Source organism: Eurosta solidaginis, chromosome 2 (genome assembly GCF_040869045.1).
Source record: "Eurosta solidaginis isolate ZX-2024a chromosome 2, ASM4086904v1, whole genome shotgun sequence".
NCBI lineage: Eukaryota > Metazoa > Arthropoda > Insecta > Diptera > Tephritidae > Eurosta > Eurosta solidaginis.
In genome coordinates this window covers 289159766-289186489 of record NC_090320.1, presented here as the reverse complement: position 1 = coordinate 289186489, position 26724 = coordinate 289159766, and the positions used below count along the sequence as shown (strand labels likewise).

General features: G+C 34.6%; 3 protein-coding genes across 10 annotated transcripts in view; 1 reads left to right on the top strand and 2 right to left on the bottom strand.

Annotated features, from left to right (window-relative positions):
* LOC137241147 (uncharacterized) overlaps positions 1-6813 on the bottom strand; it is a 49770-nt gene extending 42957 nt beyond the window's left edge. Inside the window, exon 1 of the mRNA XM_067768443.1 lies at positions 6042-6813. The gene's annotated coding sequence lies outside the window, so the exon portion shown is untranslated. The remainder of the gene's footprint in view (positions 1-6041) is intronic.
* The window catches only part of LOC137241140 (tropomyosin-1-like), an 857608-nt gene that overhangs the window by 500033 nt on the left and 330851 nt on the right, over positions 1-26724 (top strand). The gene's annotated exons all lie outside the window — the stretch shown is intronic.
* Positions 24013-26724, bottom strand: part of LOC137241142 (uncharacterized) — an 82535-nt gene continuing 79823 nt past the window's right edge. For all 4 annotated transcript variants that reach the window (XM_067768431.1, XM_067768432.1, XM_067768433.1 and 1 more), the window contains exon 6: positions 24013-24331. In XM_067768431.1, coding sequence (XP_067624532.1) covers positions 24186-24331 — 146 coding nt within the window. In that variant the 3' untranslated portion in view covers positions 24013-24185. The remainder of the gene's footprint in view (positions 24332-26724) is intronic.

Here is a 26724-nt window from a genome sequence, read left to right as displayed (position 1 = left end):
TCTACAAGCGTGAAATTTCCAGGGCGAAGAAAATCTCATGTAAAAGTTTCTGTGCGGACATAGAGTGCTCCAGCGAAACAGCACGGTTGAAAAAAGTCCTAGCAAGAGGAACATAGACCAGGAAATAATAAAGAAAGAGAAGGTGGAATGGTCACGTAATAGTGAGGAATCCTTTAGGTAGTTTTCGATACACATTTCCCCAGCGGGAGATGGTTTATAAGAGCCAGCAGGCAATACTCACACTTCGATCACGGAGCGGGTAGTGCCGGGCTTGGTGGCCGATACCAAGATCGAATCGGCAGTGAAGACGATTTCTAAGATTAAAGCGCCGTGCCCAAATGGTATATTGCCGACCATGCTACAAGTTTCAAGTAGAGCGGTCGTGGAATGACTTAAAATAATATTCGATGAGTGCATAAGACTGAATCATGTACCGCACTCTTGGAGAACTGCTCGTGTAGCTTTCCTACCAAAGGCGGGATAGATCGTTCACGTGTACCCCAAAGACTGTAGAGCCATTAACTTAGCATCATTTCTGCTTAAAACATTTGAGAGGCTGATAGATGTGTACATAAAGTCCAACGTGGAAGAAATGCTCTCCACAACACAGCATGCGTACAAGAAAGGCAATCGGTAGACACCGCATTGCATAGGATGGTAATAAGCATACAGAAACGCCTGGAATATAAAGGCTTTCTTGACGGGGCTTTCAGTAATATTTCTAAATGGGCGATTATGGATGATCTTAATTACTTTAAAGTACATCCACCTTTAACCAGATGGATCGGCTATACGTTAAATTGCAGGAAGATTACATCAGAATGGGGATTGTACGAGGCCACGAAATCAGTGGACAGGGGCACGCTGCAGGGAGGGGTGCTTTCACCTCTGCTGTGGGCGCTGGTCATCAACCAACTGCTCATGCGATTCGATAAGGGACCCGTAAAATTTACGGCTTACTCAGATGACGTTGCAATTGTCATAAGTGGAAAGTCCCTTCCAACGATGAGCTCTTTGATGGATCGGGCGCTTCGGGATAATCATACCTGGTCATCTAATATCGGGTTGAAAGTCAACGCAGAGAATACGGATATGATCTTGTTTACAAAGCGGTACAAGGTCCCAAATTGGACCGGACCTAAGTAAGGAGGGGTGACCCTACAGGAGAAACCTTTGCACAAAATATCTTGGAATCATCCTAGCAGTCATGGAAGCTCAACATAGAGGAGAGGGTGAGGAAGGCCTCAGCGGCACTTTATGCATGTAAAAGAATGCTGGGGTGTACGTGGGGCTTATCGCTCTCTCTTTGTCATTGGGTTTTTACAGCGATTGTGAGCCCTATTCTACACTATGTAGTTCTCGTTTGGTGGAAAGCCACACAAAAAACAACATACCTCAAAAAATTTTAGGGAGTATGCAGGGAACCCTGAAAACAACCCCGACGGCTGCACTGTATGCCATTCTGCACGTTCCACCTGTAGATCTGGTAGCAAATAACATAGCGTTAATAACTGCAACCAGGCTCCGTGCCTCGGGGCAGCTTGAGCGCCGACCATACGGCCATAGTAGTATAGCGTCATCAATCACAACACGAACAGACTACCTGATTCCCTATCTGCGCTTCGAGGTAGACATTAAGGCCACAATAGAGGTGCACGGTTGGCGCAAGGGTGCCCAAATGGCGGGCGAGGCGATGCATGCGTACACAGATGGTTCCAAAGTAGTAGAAGGAGTAGGGTCTGCGGTATACTGTGCTGATCCGGAAATCAACAGATCCTACAGGCTGCCGTATTACTGTAGCGTGTTCCAAGCGGAAATATTAGAATAGCTTAAGCTGCAACCGTGTTAACTTTTATATTGACAGTCAAGCAGCAATTAAGGCAATAATCTCGCATAGCTCAGCATCTAAATGCGTGTTAGAGTGTAAGCAGTCGTTGGAGAGAATCGGGACAGGGAGTAGCATACATCTATATTGGGTCCCAAGGCATATGGGAATAGATGGGAATGAAAAAGCGGATAAACCAGCTAAAAAGGCGCATCCCATAAAGCTTGCTCCGTAGACGTCCCAATTAGACTGGTCGAGATTAAGCGAAGGCGAGAGGTGCAAATGATCGACCAGTTCAAGCGCGGAGCTCTAAAGTGTCGAAGATTATGTGTAGGTCTTACAACCTTAGACTAACAAATTTGCTTCTATCATTAAAAAGAGAGGACTGTAGACTCATGACGGGTATTCTGACTGGACCTTGCCTTCTGGCGTCAGATGCCTTTAAATTAGGCTTGGTCAGTGATAGCAGATTTAGGAAGTGCGGGTTGCAGGAGGAAACGATTGAGCACGTTCTGTGCTCATGCCCTGCGCTTGCCAGGCTAAGTCTTCAGCTATTAGGAGTGATACAGCTGTCAGATCTGAAAGCAGCAAGTGGCTTAAGTCCTAGGGAGCTACTGGAATTTGCCAAGAGGACGGAGTTATTTTATATCATAGGTCCTGATTTTTGAGAGGGTTTTGCAGTTTGGTCGTTGAAACAAGCTTCTGGTAACACTACGGACACAATCAGTCTATGTGAGGTCCTCATGGACCGGCCAGTTCAACCTAACCTATGGCAGGAATACCGTGCTTGCTTTTACATATATAAACAAATTAGCGGTCCCCGACAGATGATATTCTGGGCCACCCTGGTACACATTTTGGTCGATATCTCGAAAACGCCTTCACGTATGCAACTAAGGGCCACTTTTAAAACCCTCATTAATACCTTTAATTTGATACACATATCGTACAAACACATTATAGAGTCACCCCTGGTAAACTTTTATGGCGATATCTCGAAAAGACGTCCGCCTATAGAACTAGGGCCCACTCTATTTTAAAATACTCTTTAATACCTTTCATCTGATACCCATGTTACACAGGGTTACCCTGGGTTTATTTTCCTACATGGTGATTTTCCCTTATTTGACAAAGGATGAAGGAAAATCGTTCCAAAAAACGTCACCCTTGGTCTACCATTTGGTCGATATTTCCCAATCGTATGTGATATGGAATTAAAAACCACTTATAAACCATCTACGAAACCAACACAGCTATAATTATACTCAGATGAGCAGAGCTCACAGAGTATATTAATTTTGTTCGCATAACGGTATTCCGTAACGGTATATACTAATCGAGATAAATTTAGGCTTGCATATATCAAAATTAGAAATACATTCTTGGCATACGGCTTATAATTTTCACTTTATAGGAGTCATATATGATTATTTTATTGTTATAAAAAAATAAAAAAAATTAATGTAAGGCGCGATAACCTCCGAAGAGATCTAAGACCGAGCTTCTCTTCCAATTTGCGTCGTGCTCCTCCTGATTTTCCCTAAAAATTGGCCGGATGGGACCTACATGATTTTATGCCGACTCCGAACGGCATATGCAAGGCAGATGAGTTTTCACTGACAGCTTTTCATAGCAGAAATACACCCGGAGCGCTTGCCAAACACTGCCGAGGGGCGACCCTGCTTAGAAAAATTTTCTTCTAATTGAAAAACCTTATTTCTAAAAATTTTGATGTTGCTTTGCCCGGGGTTTGAACCCAGGGCATCCGGTGTTGTAGGCGGAGCACGCTACCATCACACCACGGTGGCCGCCGGTGGTTGTTATAGGTTTATATTTTCTCGAGGCGCATATTTCTCACATATTTCGGACTCATAATTAAGAGCTCTTCGAAAATATTTCAGGGGTGATTTAAAAAAATTATAAAGAATTGTGTTCAAATTTAACCAAATTTTCATATTTAAAACAAATATTTTTAAAATATTTTTATTTGCCTTCATATATTATAATTTATTAAATTTTATTGAGCTCAAGGCAGTTTAAAAAATTGAAACAAAGTTTAAATGTGTGTATTTCTAATTTTATTTGGTCGATATGTTGATCTCATTCTGAGATCATCTTCAGGAACTGTGGACAAAAACGACAATTAGTTAGCATGTAAACAATTTTTCACCCCAAACATAATACCACTTACACAATTGAATATGTTTTACCGACTAACAAGATGTACGAAAACGGAAAGCGTAGAAGTCAAATAAATATGAAAATATAAACAATTTAAAACACCATAAGTATAAACAAAAACCTGCAAAAACAACAATACATAGAATGACGAACAAAAAGACATAATCATTTGCATTAACATACAAGTGTACATGTGTACATATGTATTGGTCATTAGACTGGGTCGAAAAAAAAATTGCCAATGTCCGCCCCTAAATTTAAAAATTATGTTGAGAGGTTTTCGGAAAAATGTTTTTAGATTTTTTTGATCCTTCGAAATACAGCCGAAAATGTTTTTTCGTTGTAACTTGGTTATTTGACGTCGGATTTTTAAAATTGATATGTCATTATTTTGGCCTTGAGAAGCTTCACATTTCCGTTTAATGTCCTTTTAAGCTATGAAGTCGTTTTCACATGATTAGGTCAGCTAACAAAATGTGGGGGGATTACATTTTGTTAGCTAATGTATGTTTTTTTCCTTACCAAACGAAAGTACTTAAAAATTCAAGAAAATGTTGCTTTGAAACCATATTACTAAAATAATAAACAATGAAGTTATAGCACTTTCAATATTTATTGCAACTGTTATTTTACCTGTTTCGTCTAAGTATAACCTGAAACTCATGATATTTTTGGGGGGAAAATGCAGGGTTTGCATTGAAAAGTTAATAAAGATATGCCAAATATCATAAATAGGGGAAGTCAAAGTAAATAAGTGAGTCAAACCTCTTGTTTCGTATTTATAATAATAACGCTATGTGACAAAATCAATTTTTTTCTGGGTATTGGACAAATCCACTTTTTTGTAGAGATTGAGGTTTTTTTCGAACTTAGCCTCCAAAAAATAGATATCGGCTTATGAAGTTCGAAATTCTACATTTCGAAATTTTATACTTTTGTTAACGCGTTCAGCAAATTGAACAAGTAAAAATGTGGGCGTGGTCCGCTCTTTTCCCTTATTTGAAGGGCTGAAATCTTGTTTTGAGAAATTTAGTATAACAGCTGTTATACGAGGTGAAAAGTCAGACTCTGACTTCTGAATACAGTCAGACTCTGACTGTAATTCCAAACATCATTAAACTTCAAACCATGACAGAACGATACAAGGTGGCAGCATGGTAACACACCTACAAACATAAATAAAATGTCCATGAACTTTGTTTTTGTAAATTCGAGAGACAAATGTCAAAATCGTATTGCGCCGGAAGTTGATGTATCAAATGAAATTAAAAAAAGTTTATAACCAGCTGTACCATGCTGCCACCTTGTATCGTTCCGCCATGCTTCAAACTATATGATTTGGTTCTTAATAAAATCAAATTCTCTCACACGGATTTATTGGCTTTGCAAGCGGCTAATAAATATGTTAAAGTTTAAACTGTTATATCCCTTTTGCTTTGGTTTCCTACTCAGAGAGATTTATGAATGAAAAGCAAATGCAATTACAAATAGATCTATGAGATCAGACGCCAAAAAAATCCAATGCAACTGTCGATGTCTCTTTGACAAATATTAACTCTACGTGGAATTTTCTCTTTTTGCTTTTTTTTGAATTTATGTTTTCACGGATTTTATGTAAATGTTCAGCTGTCACCAAATCGACGAACATACGTTTGTAATTATGTATGTATGTAGGTATGGACACGCACTACAAGAAATGGTATATCAAAGCCCGCAGTCAACTATGAATGAATATATAACGATCATAGGTGGGCATTATGCTCGATTTCCAATTTTGCACCAATATGAAAATTTAAGATAAATTAAAAGGAAATTGTAAAACTACATGTGTTGAGAACGTGCGAGTGAGTTTATAGGGAAAACAAAGGATTTATGAAAATGCCGATTATCATTAATGAAAATTTAAAATGTCAAAAATTATGGGAAATTAACTTTAGGCAAGGAAAATGTCTGCCGTCATACGTACATATTTCGATATGGATCGGCTGAATACAAAATTATAGCGAAAGAATTAGATAGAAAATATGTAACTTACATGCTTACATTTTCGCGTTCAGCTGCAGCGTTGAAAGGCCTTCCATCATTGTAGTTGGTATGCGATGTTGCGGTAGGAGCTTGATTCGACTGGTTCTACTTATCAGCAAATTTCTTTTTCTTTCGTTACAGAAAAATTCTCCTATCTTAACATTTCTTTAAAAAAATATTTATATATATATATGTATATCTTCCACGATTATACACAGCTAAGTATACGAAAATTTATCTCCTTTTTCCTTTTAATCTATAGGTTTGCTTTTGCTTTTTTCAGCGAATGGTTTTGTGTTCGCAACAACAAAGAACAACTATGTGACTGGAATGACTTTTATGTTAGGTATTATTAATGCAATAATTTGTAGATATTTTTTTTTTCTTTAACTATTAAACATCTTTGGATGCCTTTAACTTTTAAAAGTATGCATTTAAATAATCTAATTTGCATACAGTTCACTATTTTTACTTATTAATTTATCGACTTATTACTCCTTTTTTTTAACAAATTTATGTTTTGCGATGTCTGGTTGTTGTTGTTTTAACTCTTGTTGTTTCCAAAATCTCTTTGGCTAAATATATTTCTTTCTAACTTTCTGAACTATATCGCTTTTCACTTGATTTCAATTTTCAAATATTTTCCTAGCTTTTTCAAACTTATTCTTGATCTTCCTAAATTTATTTTTGTTTATTTCTTTTGTAATTTATTTCCTGTATCATCACTACACTTCTTTGTCTCGATTTTTTGATGGTACCGCTTATCCCGTCCGCTTTCAATTAATTACTGAGATGGGGTTTGTCTTTGCACGTTTTTGGATGGCAAAGGCATGGATGGGCAAAGTACAACATATATGAATGTGCGGTTGTGGATGTACATATATGCAGTTGGGGCATATGCTGTTTAGAGATTTCTTAGCTCATGCACGTCCTAGGTGGTTTTAGGTGGAAAAGAATAAAAATGCTGTTGTTGCCCCCTTGTATGCTTCCTAATCTTCTATAAAGTCCAAAATTGGCGGCAACAGAATCTTCTACTTCGCCTGCTATCGATGACTTTGCGGTTCTCCAAAAGAGTAACTGTAGTGTTGTCAGCCTTTATATGGCTTCTGAAATTGACTCTCACTAATTTTTTTTTTGGAAAATCTCTATTGAAGATAGTTGTAGTTCACTGTACATTCAGTGTGATATAAGGCAAAGTTAGATCAATTACTAACAGCAGCGCCATCCATTAGTAGAACTAGGAATTAATTGTATTGCATGCCACAATTTTTTATATCGCGAAATGTATGCGATGGAAGTGTTGAACATTAATTTTGATGGCGACCATTACAATTCTCACCTATTCCCAACATCAAATACTTTGCAAATGATTAAATTAACGTAATAATAATCTATAGCTTGGTTTTCACTTGGTCGAATTTGACCACTAATTTGGTCAAATCAATAAAAACAGCTGGTCATACAATATCAAAAGCGATAACTAAATTGGGTGCTGACTACCGGCAACTTATCCTTTGGAGTTGCTTATCATATTTAGACACGGCGACTCTTTTTATACTCAGCTAAGCAGAGCTCACAGAGTATATTAATTTTATTCGCATAGCGGCACCTCGCAACGGCATAAACTAATCGAAATAGTGATGTATATTGGAACGATTTTCCGTCATCCCTTGTCAAATTTGTTTTCGAGAGAAACCGGTTTCGGCGTTGTGCCATCACCAGCGTCGACTTACGTTCTGATCTGTAGTTGTCATTTGTAATTTTAGTAGTTTGACCATCTTTGTGGGTTTGTTGTTTCGGTGCGTTGTTTTGTGTTTATTTGTTGTTGTTGTGTTTGTCTGTAAATATAGACTTCTATATATCTGGGCGAAAAAAGAAATTCATTTAGCCATGTCCGTCCGTCTGTCCGTAAACACGATAGCTTGAGTAAATTTTGAGGTATCTTAATGAAATTTGGTGTGTAAGTTCCTGGGCACTCATCTCAGATCGCCATTTAAAATGAACGAAATCGGACTGTAACCACGCCCATTTTTTCGATATCGAAAATTTCGAAAGACCGAAAAAGTGCGATAATTCATTACCAAAGGATGGATAAAGCGATGAGACTTTTAAATTACTTTTATGTTATGACGCAGAATAGAAAATTAGAATTAGTAAAATTTTGGACAATAGGCGTGGCACCGCCTACTTTTAAAAGAAGGTAATTTAAAAGTCTTACAAGCTGTAATTTGGCAGCTGAGTATGAAATATTCGGTCACACTCGAACTTAGCCTTCCTTACATGTTAGACAACAGTTCGAAGTTTCATTTCATTCTAAAAAGTTGTTTTATTTATTGAAAATTTAAAAACTTGTTGTGAAATACATACCAATTAAAAGGTTAAGGATTTGTGTTTCAAATCAAAAAAAAAGTTCTTCAATAAAAACAATTTAAAACAAGTAAGGAAGGCTAAGTTTATTTATTTATTTATTTTATTTATTACGAATCTTACCTTGTTAAACTTTAGCACTGGCAACATGGATATAAACCGTTATGTGTGTAAGTACTCGTGGATAAAGAAGCAGAAATCTCTTTAACAAGTCATCAGTATTTAAAACTGTTTAATTCTACCTAAACAATATATCTCGATCATTTTTTACTTGATGTATACTCACTGGTAAGTAAAATTATTACTTTATTACATAATTTTGGTTTCAACTATTCATATTTTATGCTTTGTAATTATTTTTGGTTTTCACTATTATTTTCTTACATTTTGGTGCCGAAAATGTCTTCAAATCGACGCAGAGAATTCTCGTTGCGGGAAGAAGAAATTATAGAAGTCTTGATGGCTGATAACAGCGACGACGAGGATCGAGAACTAAACATTTTTAATGCAAGATCTGGATACCGAGGGACTGCTGTTGAAATTGAACCTTACTCAACCCCTGTTGAGCAAGATGTAATTCAAAACCAGGCACATCTTTTAATGGGCAAAAAAATGCGTATTTGCCCCATAATTTTCTGGAGGAACAAGAATACGACTTCGGTAAGGTTCTTATTGCTGATATCAACCGCTCTTCTGATGAGGAATTGACTCCTGTAAACATTTTCGATAAGGTTGATGACTTCGAAAACTTAGTTGATAAGATTATAGTTCTTGAATCAATACGTTATGCTGAACAAAACGGAAGATCTTTTACTATGAGTAATAAAGAGGCGAAAGCTTTCTTCGGAATGAAATATGTAATGAGCTATCATTGCTTACCTACATTTCGGAACTATTGGTCTACAGATGTTGATATGGGAGTTCCTTCCATTGCTAATGTGATGACTGTAAGCCATAAGAAGAGACTTACATTTCAGTGACAATTCTAAAAAGCCGCGGTAATAATCTAAATTATGATAGAGCTTTCAAAATACGCCCCGTTTTGAAGAACTTCAATCGAGCTTTTCAAAGCTCTATGACCAATACCTAGACCCAGGCAATAGACGAACATATGGTTAAGTTCAAAGGTCACAATATAATGAGACATGTGAAGAATGAACCCACAAAATGGGGATTCAAAATATGGTGAAGGGCAGACTCTTCTACGGGATATTTTTTTTAGTTTTACTTATATACTGAAGAAAAAATAGCGGCCCTGAAACTGGATTGGGGGAATTGGTGGTGTTGCAATTGTTATTATTAACATAATTTAGTTTATTTTAAAACAAATGTGCACCACTACTTTTCTTTCTACACATAAAAACATGTATACCTTATCGCATATAGGTCACCTTTGAAAAAACACATAAATATAAAAATTTAAAATTTTTTTCTTAAATTTTATGTTGAACTAAACCAAAATAAATAGATACAAACCAAAAAGTTATTTTTACTACCTTGGTTTCCTTATAAACGTGTAAGGGCTATTCTGCATTTTTTGTAGTTTATCGATTTGCGAATCTTTCAAGATAAAGAAAATAGTAGAACAATATATGAAGCTCAATTATGGATCTATAAACTTTTGCTTTATAATAACTACTCAAATTTCTACACTTTCTTTGAATGAAATAAATTTTTTTAGCTATTTTATCTGTTATATAATCAACATTAACATGACCATTTTAGTTTGCAATCTATTTGAATGCCGAGATATTTAATCGTCTGCACCTTTTCAATTTTAGTATTATATATTTTAATATTTTAAAAATGAGCTATATTCTTCCTTGTGATTACTATATATTTAGTTTTTTTAATATTAATTTTTAATCTGTTCTCACACAGCCAAATATAGAGAGCATCTAAGTCACTTTGTAGTTTTTCTGGTTGGAAATATGCCACTGCTTAAACTTTCATTTATAATTCGGGGTAAACCAATCTTAACTTGAACTTCGTCCGATAATGTTGAACCAATTATTGTTCTTTGCTTACGATTTGTTAAGCAATTATCAAACCAGTCTAATTCAATATCTTTAATACCAATGCTTGATAATTTTCCTAATAATATTTTCTGATCGATAGTTTCAAAGGCTCTTTTGAGATCAATGAAAACTGCAATGATCGACTTTTTGTTATTAAGTTCTTCTTTCCATTCAGCTATAATCATGTTTAAAGCTCTTTTGCAAGAATTATTTTGTCGAAATCCTGACCGTTTAGGTATAAGTATCTTATTATTTTCTAAATACTGAACTAATTGGTTTTTAGCCAAAGTATTTATTGGTCTCAGCTCCTCTGCTTTAAAGGTATTTGCAACTCTTTCTATTGGGATTACAGTCGTGGATTTCCAAATAGTTGGAAATATGCCACTGTTTAAATTTTTATTTATAATTTGAGTATAGAAAAAACCTAAACATGGTACTACGCCTTTCACAACACTATCCGATAACAATTTTTTCCACCTCTTTTGGCTTTAAACTTACTGACAATTTTTACGACGTCATCCGTGCTAACTTGGTCAAATTTAAAGACAAAATTAGTTAGCCTGGGTATATTGGCATCTCTATCAAATACTTCTATATTACTACAAATGTCTTGAATACTATCTACATAATTTAAATTGTTGGCAATTTCCATTCATTATCATATATTAAACCATTTATTACTATTTTCTTGATAGATGTAGTTTTCTTTCCCATGCTTATTGCCTGTTTCAAATGTTTCTATATCATTTTACTATAATAACTATTACTATTTATTTTATTTTCCATATGTTTGATTTTTTTAATTTTGACAAGTTCTTTGTATTTTGTTTTTATGTTTCTGTACTCATCCCATTTTCCTGAAGTTTGCCCAACTTTATACAGTTCAAATTTATATTTATTCATATGGGCTAACTAATTGTGAGACCATTTATTTATTAATTTTAATTGAAGTTCTTTTTCATAAGTTAGATTTTTCATAACACTCATACTATTGGTATTAATGATAGAAACTTTGTTATTCAAACTTACTCTGTCAAAATTGCTAAAATAACATATACGCAATTGATTTGTAAGTGATTCAATATTATAGTATTCCCATGACGTAATTTTTATAGGACTCCTCATTCTAAATTTAGAGCTTATTTTTATCCTAAATTGTATTATTTCATGATCGGAAATTTGGTGATCATCTAACTTTTCACACACTATGTCTTTAGTATTCGAAAAAAGTAAATCAATTTTTGTTTTGGATACATCGGTTATACGAGTATCAAAATCAACTGTTTGATACATACAGTATGATTTAAAAAGTTCAACTAATTGTATATTGTAACACATTATTTAAGTTAATCTTATAATCGCCTACTAGAATGTTATTAACAGACAGCTCACTAGTACAACTTAAGACGCTACGTAAGTAGTTTATGAAATCCGCATCGCTTGTGCTCGGTGAGTGATAAACCACACCGATTTGCCATTTTGGATTAAAATGCTTCAATTTAATAAAAATACACCACATATTTTTAGCTATTACTTTATTATACTTAATGCTATATTCGATGGATTTATCCACATACACCAAAACATCACCAGTATGCCTACTATCTGAATCACATCTGACTAGGTTATAAGTTTGTATGCTCAACTCCTCATTCGTTATTAAATTTGTGGTACATGTTACAGCTGGATTGTTAATTTCAATCAGTCTTTCCAATTCTACTTTGTTCCCTAAAATACTATTAATATTGAGATATATACAAATTAAATTGGTACTATTCGATTGCTACTTTCTAGTTTTGGTTTTAACTTGAATATATCATTTATATGCTGGGCATTCCTTGCTAAACGCAGCATGGTGTACAATGTACACTGTACATCAGTCTCTATCAATTTTTTCTGGACTAGCTCACAACAGTTTACACAATTATGTATATACATTTGATACACAATCTCTAAAATCGTGATTGCCTCCACATCTACTACATGCTGTTTTATAATCAGAGTGCTTTGCACACAGAGTATATTAACATTGGTTGAATAACGGTTGGTTGTACAGGTATAAAGGAATCGAGATAGATATAGACTTCCATATATCAAAATAATCAGTATTGAAAAAAAATTTGATTGAGCCATGTCCGTCCGTCGATAACTTGACTAAATATTGAGATATATTTACAAAATTTGGTACACGAGCTTATCTGGACTCAGAATAGATTGCTGTTGAAAATGAGGGAAATCGGATGATAACCACACCCACTTTTTATATATAAATAACATTTTGGAAAACACAAAAAACCTGATTTATTTAGTAAATAATACACCTAGAATGCTGAAATTTGACGTGTGGACTGATATTGAGACCCTTGATAAAAATTTTAAAAACTCTTTTAAAATGGGCGTAGCACCGCCCACTTGTGATAAAATCAAATTTACAAATATTATTAATCATAAATCAAAAATCGTTAAACCTATCGTAACAAAATTCGGCAGAGAGGTTGACTTTACTGTAAGAAATGCTTTGAATAAAAATTTACGAAATCGGTTAAGGACCACTTTTATATAAAAGATTTTTAAAAGGGTCGTGGAGGAATAAAATAAGCTATATCTTTGCAAAAAAAGCTTTATATCAATGGTATTTCATTTCCCAAGTGTATTTGTAAAAATAAATAGGAAAAACTTAAAATTAAAAAAAATGGACGTGGCACCGCCCCTTTTATGACTAATCAATTTTCTATATCTCGGGAGCTATAACTGGAAAAAAATTCACGGATCGTGATAAAATTTGGTACACAAATTTTTCCTATAGCAGGAAATATTTCTAGAAGAAATGGACGAGATCGGTTAAAGACGACGCCCACTTTTATATAAAATATTTTTAAAAGGGTCGTTGACGAAAATAATAAACTATATCTTAGTGAAAAAGAGCTTTGTATCAATAGAATTTTACATTCTAAATTTAATTATAACATTAAATTGGAAAACACTAAAATGTTTGAAAATGGGTGTGGCACTGCCACTTTTATGACTAATCAATTTTCTATGTCTCGGGAGCCATAACTCGAAGAAATATTAACATATTGTAATGAAATTGTGTACACATATTTTACTTATAGCAAAAAATATTTCTAGTAAATATGGACGGTATCGGTTAAAGACCATGGCAACTTAGATATAAAACAAGTTTAAAAGGGTCGTAGACTAGAATAATAAGCCATAACTTAGCAAGAAATAGTTTTGAATCAATGATATTTCACTTATCAAGTTTTATTGTAAGAGGAAATGGGGAGACGGGCGATGCCACGTGTTATGTAGAAAAGTAATTTATCTGAAATGAAATGTACAATTGAGGCTCACCCTGAGTACATAATGTTCGGTTACACCCGAACTTAGACACATTTACTTGTTACTGATACATTCAACCGCCTTTTGATTAAATCCCAAGTATTTAAAGCAGACATCGGAGTTTCATAGATCAATTGATCAGACAAACAGGTGACAGCTCCGACACATAAGCAGTTTTTCATATAGATGAGTTTAACACAAGCTTATGCAATATGAGTACATTGCATGTATTTTTATGGAGAATGGTAGAATGAGCGACACTAGCGCCATCCGATATTGAAAAGTAGCCAACTCCAAAATTTTGTTCCAAACAAATCATAAGAAGAAGAATTTGACATTTGCTTTGGCTAATGGTGTTGGCACGCTTTGCAAATGAAATTATTTTTCCCACTGGTTGGTAAATTTTCTAACATTTTTGACAATTAAAAACTGCAATATAACAATCGAATACGACACAAAATATGTTAGCAAGTATTTTTGCTGTATAGGGAAAATGTTTACAACAGTGCTTCGCGAAATATTGTATGTGAATGGGCAAGGCGTAATAAACTTCAATTGCCAAGTCTGAAGTTCCTTCATATTTACAAACGCATCATCTTGGTTGATTGTGGCGATGTTATTGGAATGAATAAGCTTATGTTAAACGCATCTATATGAAAAATGTCATTGTGTCACCGCCTTTACGCTCTTCACACAGACAGGTTGCGCTCTTTGTTTACCAAATGATTTAAGCGGCAGTTGAGCGGCAGTTACCAACCGACGTGTGCCGTACGTACGGACGTTTGTCATACGAAACACGTTTGACCGAACCCTCAAGCCCGTAGGAATCAATGTCTGCGTCTGTGTACATGTACATAACATATTTGTGTGTGTATTGTTTACAGCAAAGCACTGTTGCCATTGACCAGTTTGCATGAATGCTGAATTAGAATTTCTAGTTCATTTATTTGTAACCTAAAATTTTATATAATAATTTCAGGATATTTCAAAAAAATTTTAAACAATCTTTAGGCCTTTTTGTATAATAACTGCAAACGGTCAAAAATTAGCGCACAAGCGTTTACTAGGCAACTCTGTCTAGTGAAAGAGCGATCAGCTGACACGTTCTTACGGAAAAAATCAAAATTGTTTTGGTTTCTACGTTCCGGGCTACGTACATACGTGCGTTGAACGTCGATGAGTTTTCGTTTACATTGCACACTCATAAGTTTTTATTTTTATTTATTTATTTATTTATTAAACATTTTCTTAATGCATATTTTAAATAAATTACAATATTGAAAGAGCACATTCTATTACTATATAGCATAAGAAAAGTACATGGCATTTTTTATATTAAATTTTTAAAATAGTATTAAATGCCAGTTCACATAGTAAAATTCTTTTTCAGTGTGGGGTGTATAGTTTTTAATAATATTATAGAATAAACTCATAATAATTCAGATAATTAGTTAAGATTACGATAGAGAAACTATTGATAAATTAATTAGTTAAGGTTCCGATAGAGAAACAGTTGATATAGTTACAAAAGTTAGATATGGCTTACAACAACGTCCTCAGCAAGGCTTCTAGATCGTAGTGGCTAAAACTAATCAGATACATTTTTATTTTATTTTGAAATAGGTTAAAAGTTCATATAACTTGTACAGAAGTAGGGAGAGAGTTGAACATTTTGCACGACGTGTATGTATAAAAACTTCTGAAGTGAGATGTCCTAGCATGCGGGATTTGTACCGATGGAAGCAGATTGCTCCTAAGGTTGTAGACTTCAGAAGGATAACTTTCTAAGTACCCCGATCTAATAAAGAACGTTTTTAGGACTTTAAATAAATATAGATGACGACATGGTAGTATATCTAGTCTCCTAGAGGATATCATAGCGTGAGACCTGTAGTTTGCGCCACATATGCGTCTTATAATTCCCTTTTGGAGTGTTACAATGGGTGACAACTTACTAGCCGAGGCGCCACCCCAGCAGGTAATCCCATATTGAAGTTTCGATTGGACTAGACAATAGTAAACAGCTTTTAGAGTGGACATAGTGCAACACTTTTTGAGACGATAGAAGTGACGGGTAGTGTACAGAAAGTAATGTTTTAGTTTCTGAATATGTGCAGACCAATTTAAATGATTATCGATTATAATACCTAGGTATTTGAAATTTTCAACAACATCAATCCTGAAGCAGTTATCACTGCATTTAACGTTGGTTGCGAATGAACTTTTCATGGCATTCAAAGTGCACGCCATATGATGCATGTTAAAACGTGCGCATTCTGCTGAATGAAAAAAAAGATCACAAGCCTCAAATTCTTTGGGGGCAAGGCTAAAATACATCAACTTCGTTTTATTACTAACTAGTAGCTTGTGTAAAGCAAACCAAGTCCTCAGCATATGTACATCGTGGCTAATATCACATATTAGTTCGAAGTAACTCGTTGTACTATACGCAATGGCAAGATCATCTGCAAAGGCCGTCGTTTTGCCCTTCAATGGAATTGAAAAAATTGAATTAATATAAATGAGGAACAGTACCGGGCCAAGGACAGAGCCTTGGGGTACGCTCAGATTAACTTCCTGCAGGCTACTGTAGTAACTACCCACTTTAACTTTTTGTATTCTATTAGAAAGATAAGATGTAAACCATTTGTATATAAAGGCACGAAAACCTGCACGATGTATTTTTTCCAGAATATATCCCTCTACCTTATCAAAAGCTTTTGTTATGTCGACAAATAAACCAGCACAGTTACTTTTACTATCTAGAGCTTTGTACACCTTTGAGCAGAAATCTAGTAGAGCGTCCTCTGTTAAGAGTCTGGATCAAAATCCGAATTGCATGGGGCTGAAAAAGTTCGATTTATCTAGAAAGTTCACAACTCTATTTTTAACCGCCTTTTCAAATACTTTGGAAATCGATGGGGGTAGAGATATGGGCCTGTAGTTACGTGCGTACCTCTTATCCCCTTTTTTGAAGATCGGGATTACAATGGCACATTTAAGATCATCAGGAGTTGAGTGATATTTTTTTTAGTAAACTATTTGAAATACCGTCATCGCCGCAAGAGCTAGAGTTGGTCAATGTTTTTATAATTTTAGCGATTTTGAAGCTGGATATGGGGTTAAAAAAAAAACTATTAGTTGCAACTTGGCATAAGGGTAGATTGGCTGCAAACTGACAATCACAAAGGGTTGAACTTGAATTACCAATCGAGGTAAAGTATGTATTAAATTTGTTAGCAACTACTTCTGGGTCTGTAGTCAGCTGGCTTTCAGCACGTACGGTAACTGGCTCGTGGCTCCCTACACTGTCGCGGTTTAGGAAACTGTGGATGACGCCCCATTCTTTTCTGGTATTGCCCAAAGCTGAGTTAAACTTGTTTTTAAAAAATGTATCGCGCGTAGTGCGTATTGCTTTATTGAACTGATTGCTAATTTTATTGTAGCGAGAGCGAAGCTTCCTACAATTAGGATGCTTAGCACATTTTTTGCCTAACTTATTTTTGAACATTATTTTCCTTAATAGAACTCTGGTAGTCCAAGGTTTAAGTCGCAGAACTTGTTTACGCTGACTCACATTAAGAGTGCAGTTATTGACATGCACTTTTAAAGTGTTTAAAAATACCCATAAGCTGCCGATACGTTACTTTCCGCGTACACGTCTGACCAATTTTCGAGAAGAAGCTTGTTATTCAGCATCGTAAAGTTTACCTTACAAATCGATTTACGAGCGCGGTTGATACTTGGTTTGCCTGACGTAATACCAGTTAGCTGTATACCAGTCATCGTGTGATCGGTTACTTGCAAGTCCATATTAAGACTTGTACAATTTCTATTAGGAAGCGAGTTGAAACGACAAAACGCGTGGTCAATTCAAGTGCCTGAACTTGTTCGTGTTGGTTCATTTATGTAGGATTCCAAACCATTTACCGCCATTAAAGCCAAATATTCGTCGGTAATACTGGAACGATGCAAAATATCCAAATTGATGTCACCAAGAATAAAAAAATTAACCGATTTCGCATTTACCACTAAAGAGGAATATTCTTCAAGGAATAACGAGATAGGTACAGACTGAAGTCTGTATACCCCCAAGAAAACAAATAGTTCGCCTTTGATATTGATGGAAAGTTGTAACCTATATGCACTTTGTAAGCTATTACTAACTGACGAGCAGTCAAAAGTATCGCGTACAAAAGCTGCAACACCTCCTGCACTGTAGCTGTCATTGGTATTTGTATAAAAGTTATAATTGGGGATTTTATAATCTCCTACTTCATACGAAAAAATCAATATTTCAGACAAAAATATAATATCTGGCTTTATACCCAACGCTTCTATATTACCAACGAATACATCGAAATTTTGTCTAAGACTACGCATATTTTGATGGATAACTAATAATTTGTTAGAATCAGTTGAGGGCGAGTTATTCAAAACATTATTGTTAGCGACGATTGGGTTATTATTAGGCAGAACATATGAGAACATCTTTAAAAGTAAATATGAAAATTAAGAGAAGAGCTAAAATTAGCTAGTTAACTATGAAATGCAAATCATCAAATGTTCTTATACTGATAACCTTCTCATTGTCGGTTTTTTTCATTAGGAAGCTAGATTTCCCTAACCATAAATATTTATATCGTTTCTCTTGTTTTAATTTATATGCCGCAGTAAACAAAGCTCGAGTAGATCGTGAGAGAGCATCGTTTATATATATTTTATTATTGTTGGAGTCATCAAATAGCTTTGCTGACAGCGAGCGCGCTTTTGCTTTTTTTGCGGTCATCACACTCTTCTTGATTGCATTAGATGAGAAATGCACGCAAACTACGTCACACGGAGAGTCATTATTACGTTTAGTGCTTTTTACCACGCATTTCTCGATATCTGTAGGCGCGATTGTGACTCCTAATGTGTCCACAATAATGTTTTGTACACAATCTACCGCACTGCTGCTGTACTGTTGTGGGATGCCAGTAATTTCAATTGCACTCCCATCCTCTCTCCCTGCTCTCTCCAAATGAGTTTACTCTCCAATATTGTCACCTTAGGTCGTGTCAGCTGACACGTTTTTTCAACGTACGTTCGTGGGTAACTATGGCTTTAGTTGTCGCTGAGCATTTGGCGCAGTAACCACGGTTGCCACAGCCTGTTTCCATTTGGGACTAAAATTCGACGAAAAAGGGACCAAAATTTCTTTTCGTTTATTGGTATACAAACAATGTAATAATCAACTACTTAAAAAGTACAAAACAACACGACGTTACAAACAAACAAAAAGTGCTTCTATTAAAATTGATGATAATTATTGGTGATGATAATAAATTAGATTTTATCACATATGGGCATATTTTTCAGTCTTATACGCATATGTATGTGTATTTATTTAAAAACTTAAAGCATGTATGTTTATAATATATGCTGGGCTACATCGAAAAAAACGTATAATAAAAACAGTTTTATATCGTTCATTGTATAACTTTTCACCGACCAAACGTAATGAATACCTGGGTTTTGCGTGCAAAGTCCTTTGGCTAACATTATGTGGTTGATTGAAGTAAACTCCAATTTATTGCTTAATTTGGTTTTAATAAGAGACAGTAAATCATATACAAAACCAAGCAGATCTTCAAAATACTTTTCGCTCATACCATTTCTATATTCTAGAAAAGTTTACTTTTTTCCAAACAGCTAAAACGTCTTTATCAAGCTTAAAATAACAATTTAAGAGTCTTAAAAGCTTCCATTGTGTAACAATGGTATCTTGGTCGCACTTTATCAAGTACGAAAAGTTATTTATTAACGGTATTATAGAAGCTTCGGTTTCTGTTAATACCTTGTCGGTATTATTATGTTGTACATAAAACTTGCATATCACATCTAGAAAAATCAGCGTTTTTGCATTTGCTTTAAAAGTTCAGTATAAAAATATAAAATATTTTTTTACCACAACATTTGTAAAGTTATCGCTTTCAAGAAGTACTTCAGATTTACTTCCAACAAAAATATTTTTTAATTCAAGGAAGTAAGTTTTATCACTTAAATAAAAATTGTTCAAGCATGCAATAGTTTTATACAAAACGCCAAAAAATTACACGGCTATGCATTTGCTACGTCATGGCAAATACGCAACATAAAAACCTGTATTTTATTTTTTCAATTTTGAATAGCAAATTAACAACTATCAAAACAAAACAAAATATGCAAACAAAAATTTTAAACGAAAAAAATTGTCAGGATCCGTAGCTTTCATTTGCTGTAGCAACGTTTCCAACTTCAAATACACAAAATTCCGAACTCCCTAAAATGGGGAGTATAAGGGTACTTTTTGGTACTTTTCGTAATTTCTACCCCATTTTAACAGATAGAAGCTTCGAATTTCAAACAATGCTTACATATATTACAACGTTGTCTAAAAAAATCATAGAGATCGGTCATATATATAACTTATGTCACATATTTGCAACGCATCAAGGTTGCGTATTTGCCATTACGTAGCAAATCCAAAGCCGTATATAATTTTTTAGAGAATGCAATGCTAAATATCTATTTCTTTTGGAATGCAATCCACAAAGCATGTTTTTTGATCCAAATTGTGTGGTATATTTACAGACGCGCATCAACAGAGCCTAGTTACATTGCATTTTTAGCAGGGCTTTATTTAACAATGCCTCGGCTGTTCACTACTAGCTACTTACTTACTTACTTAATAGACGCTTAACCGTTTAAAAGCTATAAAACAACGAAATATTTTTTATGTACTCATTATGCATGAAGTTGCTCAAGATAAGCTTGAAGTGTGCTTCAGTTTGATGGTATAGGAATAGCAGACGAATCTTTTCTGATTGGAACTCTTTATTTAAGGTACTAGCAGACCCGTAAGACGTTGTTCTGCCCTAAATTTGGTCTATCTCCCAGGATTACCCAGGTCCACGTTTTGATCTCAAGACCCTATACAGAACTGGATAAAAATCAGCCTATGTATGTCTCCTGGTTCTAACCTACCCCTCTACCAATTTTCAGCCAAACATGTTCATCCGTTCCTTCCTCTTCAATTACTCTTTATCTATTAAAAAAAAGCGCATCAAAATCCGTTGCGTATTTTTAAGGGTTTAAGCATTTAAAGGGACATAGGGACAGAAAAAGCGACTTTGTTTTATACTATGTAGTGATGTACATCCATACATACCTATAAACCTACGCCCGAAGTTAGATAACGAAGCGAATGCTATATATGTACGTATGTATGTGTCGCATCAAGCCTCACTCAAAAGCAATTAGCGCGGACAGTTCACAGCGAACAAACACACATACGCATTTTTTGATAAAAATGTTACTTTTGTTTAAAAAATTTGGCTGATATAAGAAAGGAATTAAGTATTTTTTTATGAAGAACGAAGGTAAATATTTCAAAGTTTTACTGAAAGGTAGAATTTTTTAAATCCATACATCCGTTTATGAGTTATAGCTGTGTAAACAAAAATTTTATGATTTTTTACTACATTTTGGCAATTTGCCACGCCCCTATAATATTTACCATCAAATTATATTAACTGTACCATCTCACGTAGCTAAGCTTTCAAATGCTAAAAACCGTTTTAAAATCGGAGCATTCTGTGTGAAATTATGTGCATACATGTCATTTAGCAACTTTATTTTATAAGATTTACTATCAGACCCGTCAGACGTTGTTCTGCCCTAAATTTGGTCTATCTCCATACATTTTAATAAGCTTTTTTCGTCTAGCTCTGCCCCCCTCCTCACTTTTTCTTAATCCTTTTATTCACTCTTCCCTCCGTATTTTCGCTTCATCTATCTCTATTTTCGTCTCACTCTATCTCTTTCTCAGTCTCCTTCTCTCTTTCCTCTTCTCTAAAGTTTTTCCCATTCTTCTTCATCCCTTATTGCCAGGAAAATCGAATAGGACGTATGTAAATATTTATGTGGGTATTATTAATTCCCGTCTTTATTTCGGCTTCGCATGCACATTTATCAGTTTTGTCAGGTTAATGCAACTAAATCGAATATCGCAATGAAAATTACTTTAAAGCTCTCAGAAACAACTTTCATTTGATATCCATATTACACACACATTCTAGGGGTATCCGGGTCCAGGTATTGCCCACATCTTGAGACCCTAGTCACCCAGCGGTATTAAAATTACTCTGTACTAAAGCGCTCATCAACAGCTTCAATTTGATACCCATAATGTAAAAACACATCCTAGTGTTACCCTGATGCACGTTTTGGCCTATATCTCGAGACCCTTCACCAATAGGTATGAAAACTATCCTGTACTAAAGCACTCATCAACAGCTTTCATTCGTTATCCATATTCTATAAACACATTCTAGGTGTACCCGCGTCCACGTTTTCGCTTATATCTCGAGACCCTAGTTACCCGCGGGTACGAAAAATACGCCGTATCAAAGTACTCATGAACAGCTTAAATTCGATACCCATATTGTACAAACATATCCAGTATTACACAGGTTCACGTTTTGATCTCAAGACCCTATCCAGAACGGGATAAAAATTAGCCTATGTCTGTCTCCTGGTTCTAAGCTACCCCTCCACCAATTTTCAGCCAAATATGTTCATCCGTTACTTCCTCTTCAATCACTCTTTATATCAGGGATGCACCTTAACGTTAAGCTAATCGTTTATCAAAAAATTTCCACCGTTTCCGTTGAAACACTTCGAAATATTATCGATAAAGAAATTATCAAGATAAATTGTATCTCGTTTTTAATCGAAACGAAAAGCGTTCGTTAAAGTTAAAAACGTTAACAAAAACGTGATACTTTACGTTTGAATTGTGTTGGCAATTATATAGCCATGGTGAAGCCGTAAGGTGGTAACAGCGAGCGGACATACACACAAACTCCATGTAATTTGTTTGTGTAATTCGTTGGTGGTAATGTCAAAAATACTCTGAGAAATGTTCGTACTGTCAAAATTCATGAGAAAAGTTGCAATCAGCTTGGCTAATGCTTTCACCCTTAATGACTCCGCCATCAATCAGCTTTGCCAGCATAGTTTGAAATTAATATCAACATAAACGATTTGATTTGGTTTTGATATGGCAGAAAACGAAACAAAATCATTTCGTTAATTTGACGTTCTTAACGCTAATAAGCGAAACGAAATGACTTTGTTTCGTTTATTAACGTTAATTATCGTAACGAAATGATATCGGTTCGTTGGTTAAGCGCCAAATACACGACAAGAACATTTCCGCGAACATTCCGCAATCTTGTTCGCAGCTTTGGCCATACACCATACGAACTTTTGGCCGAACATTAGTTCTCTTTCAGACAGCGATGAATACGGACAACAAATGTGCTGCAGCAATATTGCTCGCTTTTTCGATTAAAGTCGCATAATCATTATTCTTTTTAATTCTATTACAATAATCTTTGCTTTTTACTTGCCACAATGATGGCAAAGATTTATACATTTCAATAAATTCACTCAGAAATTTTTTATTGTCCATTTTACTTTTCCGCGCACGTCTGTTCCGTTCAGAAATTACTACGATTATGAGCTATTTCGCCATACACGCACGAACAGTTCGCGCAAATGTTCGCCAAAAATTAAAATATTTTGATTTTTGGCGAACATTTGCGCGAACTGGCAAACACCACCATACACGACAGAAAAGGTCGCAGAAACATGACATAACGGGAATGTTCGCGGAAATGTTCGTGTCGTGTATTTGGCGCTTTAAGCATGCCTGCTTTATATATTAAAAAAAGCGCATCAAAATCCTTTGCGTATTTTTAAAGGTTTAAACATTCAAAGGGACATAGGGACAGAAAAAGCGACTTTTTAATACTATATAGTGTTGTACATCCATACATACCTATAAACCTACGCCCGAAGTTAAATAACGCAGCGAATGCTATATATGTACGTATGTATGTGTCGCATCAAACCTCAGCGAACAAACACACATACGCATTTTTTGATAAAAATGTTACATTTGTTTACACAATTTGGCTGATGTAAGAAAAGAATGAAGTATTTTTTTTATGCAGAACGAAGCTAAATATTTCAAAGTTTTACTGAAAAGTAGAATTTTTTAAATCCATACATCCGTTTATGAGTTATAGCTGTATAAACAAAAATTTTATGATTTTTTACTACATTTTGGCAATTTGCCACGCCCCTATAATATATACCTTCAAATTATATTAACTGTACCATCTCACGTAGCTAAGCTTTCAAATGCAAAAAACCGTTTTAAAATCGGGGCATTCTGTGTGAAGTTATGTGCATACATATTATTTAGCGACTTTATTTTATAAGATTTATAGATAGATAGATAAAGATAAGATATCTAACAATTACAAATAATAACTAGATGTTTATAATATACAAAAAGTACATGCAAATGTAAAGTAGATATTAATCAAATATATTTAAAACTCTCTATAATCTCTGCAATTCTTGTGACTGATCGGTTTGAGTAAATTTGCCTTAAAACCGTTGGCATTTACAGCTTCCTTGTATTTTTTTATAACTTCATCGGATGGCCGAGACTTTCTTGTATAAACCCAAAGCAGTTCTAAATTTTGGAAGAGAAACTAGTGTTATAAATATGTTTATATGTGATTTTTGAATGACCATGTCAAATTGTGATTACGTTCGTCCATTTGTCCTGCATTTTTCGAATTTTATTAAAGGTAGAAATGGATTTTTGAATTCTAATCTATTACGTAGACTTTTGGTTCAGGGATTATTTTGAAGAGAAGTGTGGAAATGATTTACCCACATCCCCTTTGGAATTTGGTTTGTTAACGAAATTATTACGATGCTCAATGTCATTTTTTTTTTCGTACTTTCCACCGTGTATAAAATTCAACAAAACAACTCTCTTCATCATCGGATGCAGTTATATATTATCTTCCAGTGGTATCGGCAAGTGTTAATGTTTTTTAGAAAAAATAGCTAAAACCTATTCCAAATACAAATACACAAAGCCCAACAAAACAGCTGTCTTTTGCTTAATGTTTGACGTATCTTAATTTGAGAGTTGGTGAAAATCCCATATTAAAAATTTGCCTACCAATTGTTGTTTGAGTTTATTTCTAGAGCTAACGTTGCAGGTTTGAGAACAAGGCTAACGTTAATTTGGGATTTTCAATTAGAATTCTCAAACCCATCACAAATATGGCCCGAATAGTATGGAATTAGGGTTACCAGATTTTTATTTCGTGTTAACGGGACAAACCTCAAATTTGAGCCAAATTTTTAAAAATTTCCCGGGACAATTGAAAAATAAGAAACACCTATAAATTTGTGTGGGTTGCTCATTCGGCGAAATAATTTTTAGATAGAATTAAACTTTTTAAAGTCATTTATTCATAACAAATATTTCTATGAAACAGGCTAACAATTAATACGTTTACCGTGTTTAATGCGAATTCAATATTCTATGGATTCATTTTTCAAACGTTATTTTAAAACACAACACTTCCCCATGCAAAGTGAATATTTAGGCGTGCGAAATGTCAAACATTGACATTCTTCAGAACCACAGTAGGGATGAATTTTTCTTCTTTACAGAGTTCCATGCCGGGATGTCCCGGCCAATACGGCACATTTGGCAACGCTGTGTGGAATCAAGACGATTTTCTTACATGTTTCTTAAGTTGTAGTGAATTTTTATACCCAGCTGTACTTGTACACAGGGTATTATAACTTTGATTGGATAACGGTTGGTTGTACAGGTATAAAGGAATCGAGATAGATATAGACTTCCATATATCAAAATAATCAGTATCGAAAAAAAATTTGATTGAGCCATGTCCGTCTGTCCGTTAACATGATACCTTGAGTAAATATTGCTGCTCATTCGTCACCAAATTTGGTACACGAGCTTATCTGGACACAGAATAGATTGGTATTGAAAATGAGCGAAATCGTATTATAACCACGCCCACTTTTTTATATATATAAAGTTTTGGAAAACACAAACACCCTGATTATTTAGTAAATAATATGCCTAAATGTTGAAGTTTGACACGTGGACTAATATTAAGACTCTTGATAAAAATTGGACACAATTTTTTAAAATGGGCGTGGCACCGCCCACTTGTGATAAAATGAATTTTGCAAATATTATTAGTCATAAATCAAAAATCGTAAAACCTATCGTAACGAAATTCGTGAGAGACGTTGCATTTACTATAGGGAATTCTTTGAAGAAAAATTAACGAAATCGGTTAAGAACCACGCCCACTTTTATATTAAAGACTTTTAAAACGGTCGTGGACGAATAAAATAAGCTATATCTTTGAAAACGAGAGCTTTGTATCAATGATAGTTCATTTCCCAAGTGGATTTATAACAATAAATAGGGAAAATATAAAATAAAAAAAATAAAAAATGGGCGTGGCACCGCCCCTTTTATGACTAAGCTATTTTTTATGTTTCGGGAGCCATCATTCGAAGAAAAATTAGTTCAGAATAGAACCATATGTAATATTCATACGCAGCCTTGTAACATTATTAAGAACACAAAACAAACAACAACAGCATTTCAAGTGTACAGATGGGTATGTAATGTTCGGTTTCACCCGAACTTAGACTTCCTTACTTGTTTAAAAGAGTGTTTGGTCTCATAAGATGAACAATGCAGAAAAGCAAATTGGGAGCTAAATTTTTCTACACCTTTTGGAAATTTTTGTTCTGTTGCTTCCACGGTTGTATTGGCGCTACTGGAATTTTCTCTTCTCCGCTATGCTACCGAAGGCTTCCACAAAATAAATTTAATCTGTATTACCTATCAATTTGATCATTGATTGCAATGAGAAATAGTAAGTAGTTTGAAAAATTATTAAAAATGTATTTGATAAAAAGAACTAGACATATTTGTTGAAAAAAAAAAATTAAAAATATTAAAAAAAAATTGTTAAACAAACGAATTTAATTAAATTATTAAAAGAAATAGCAGAA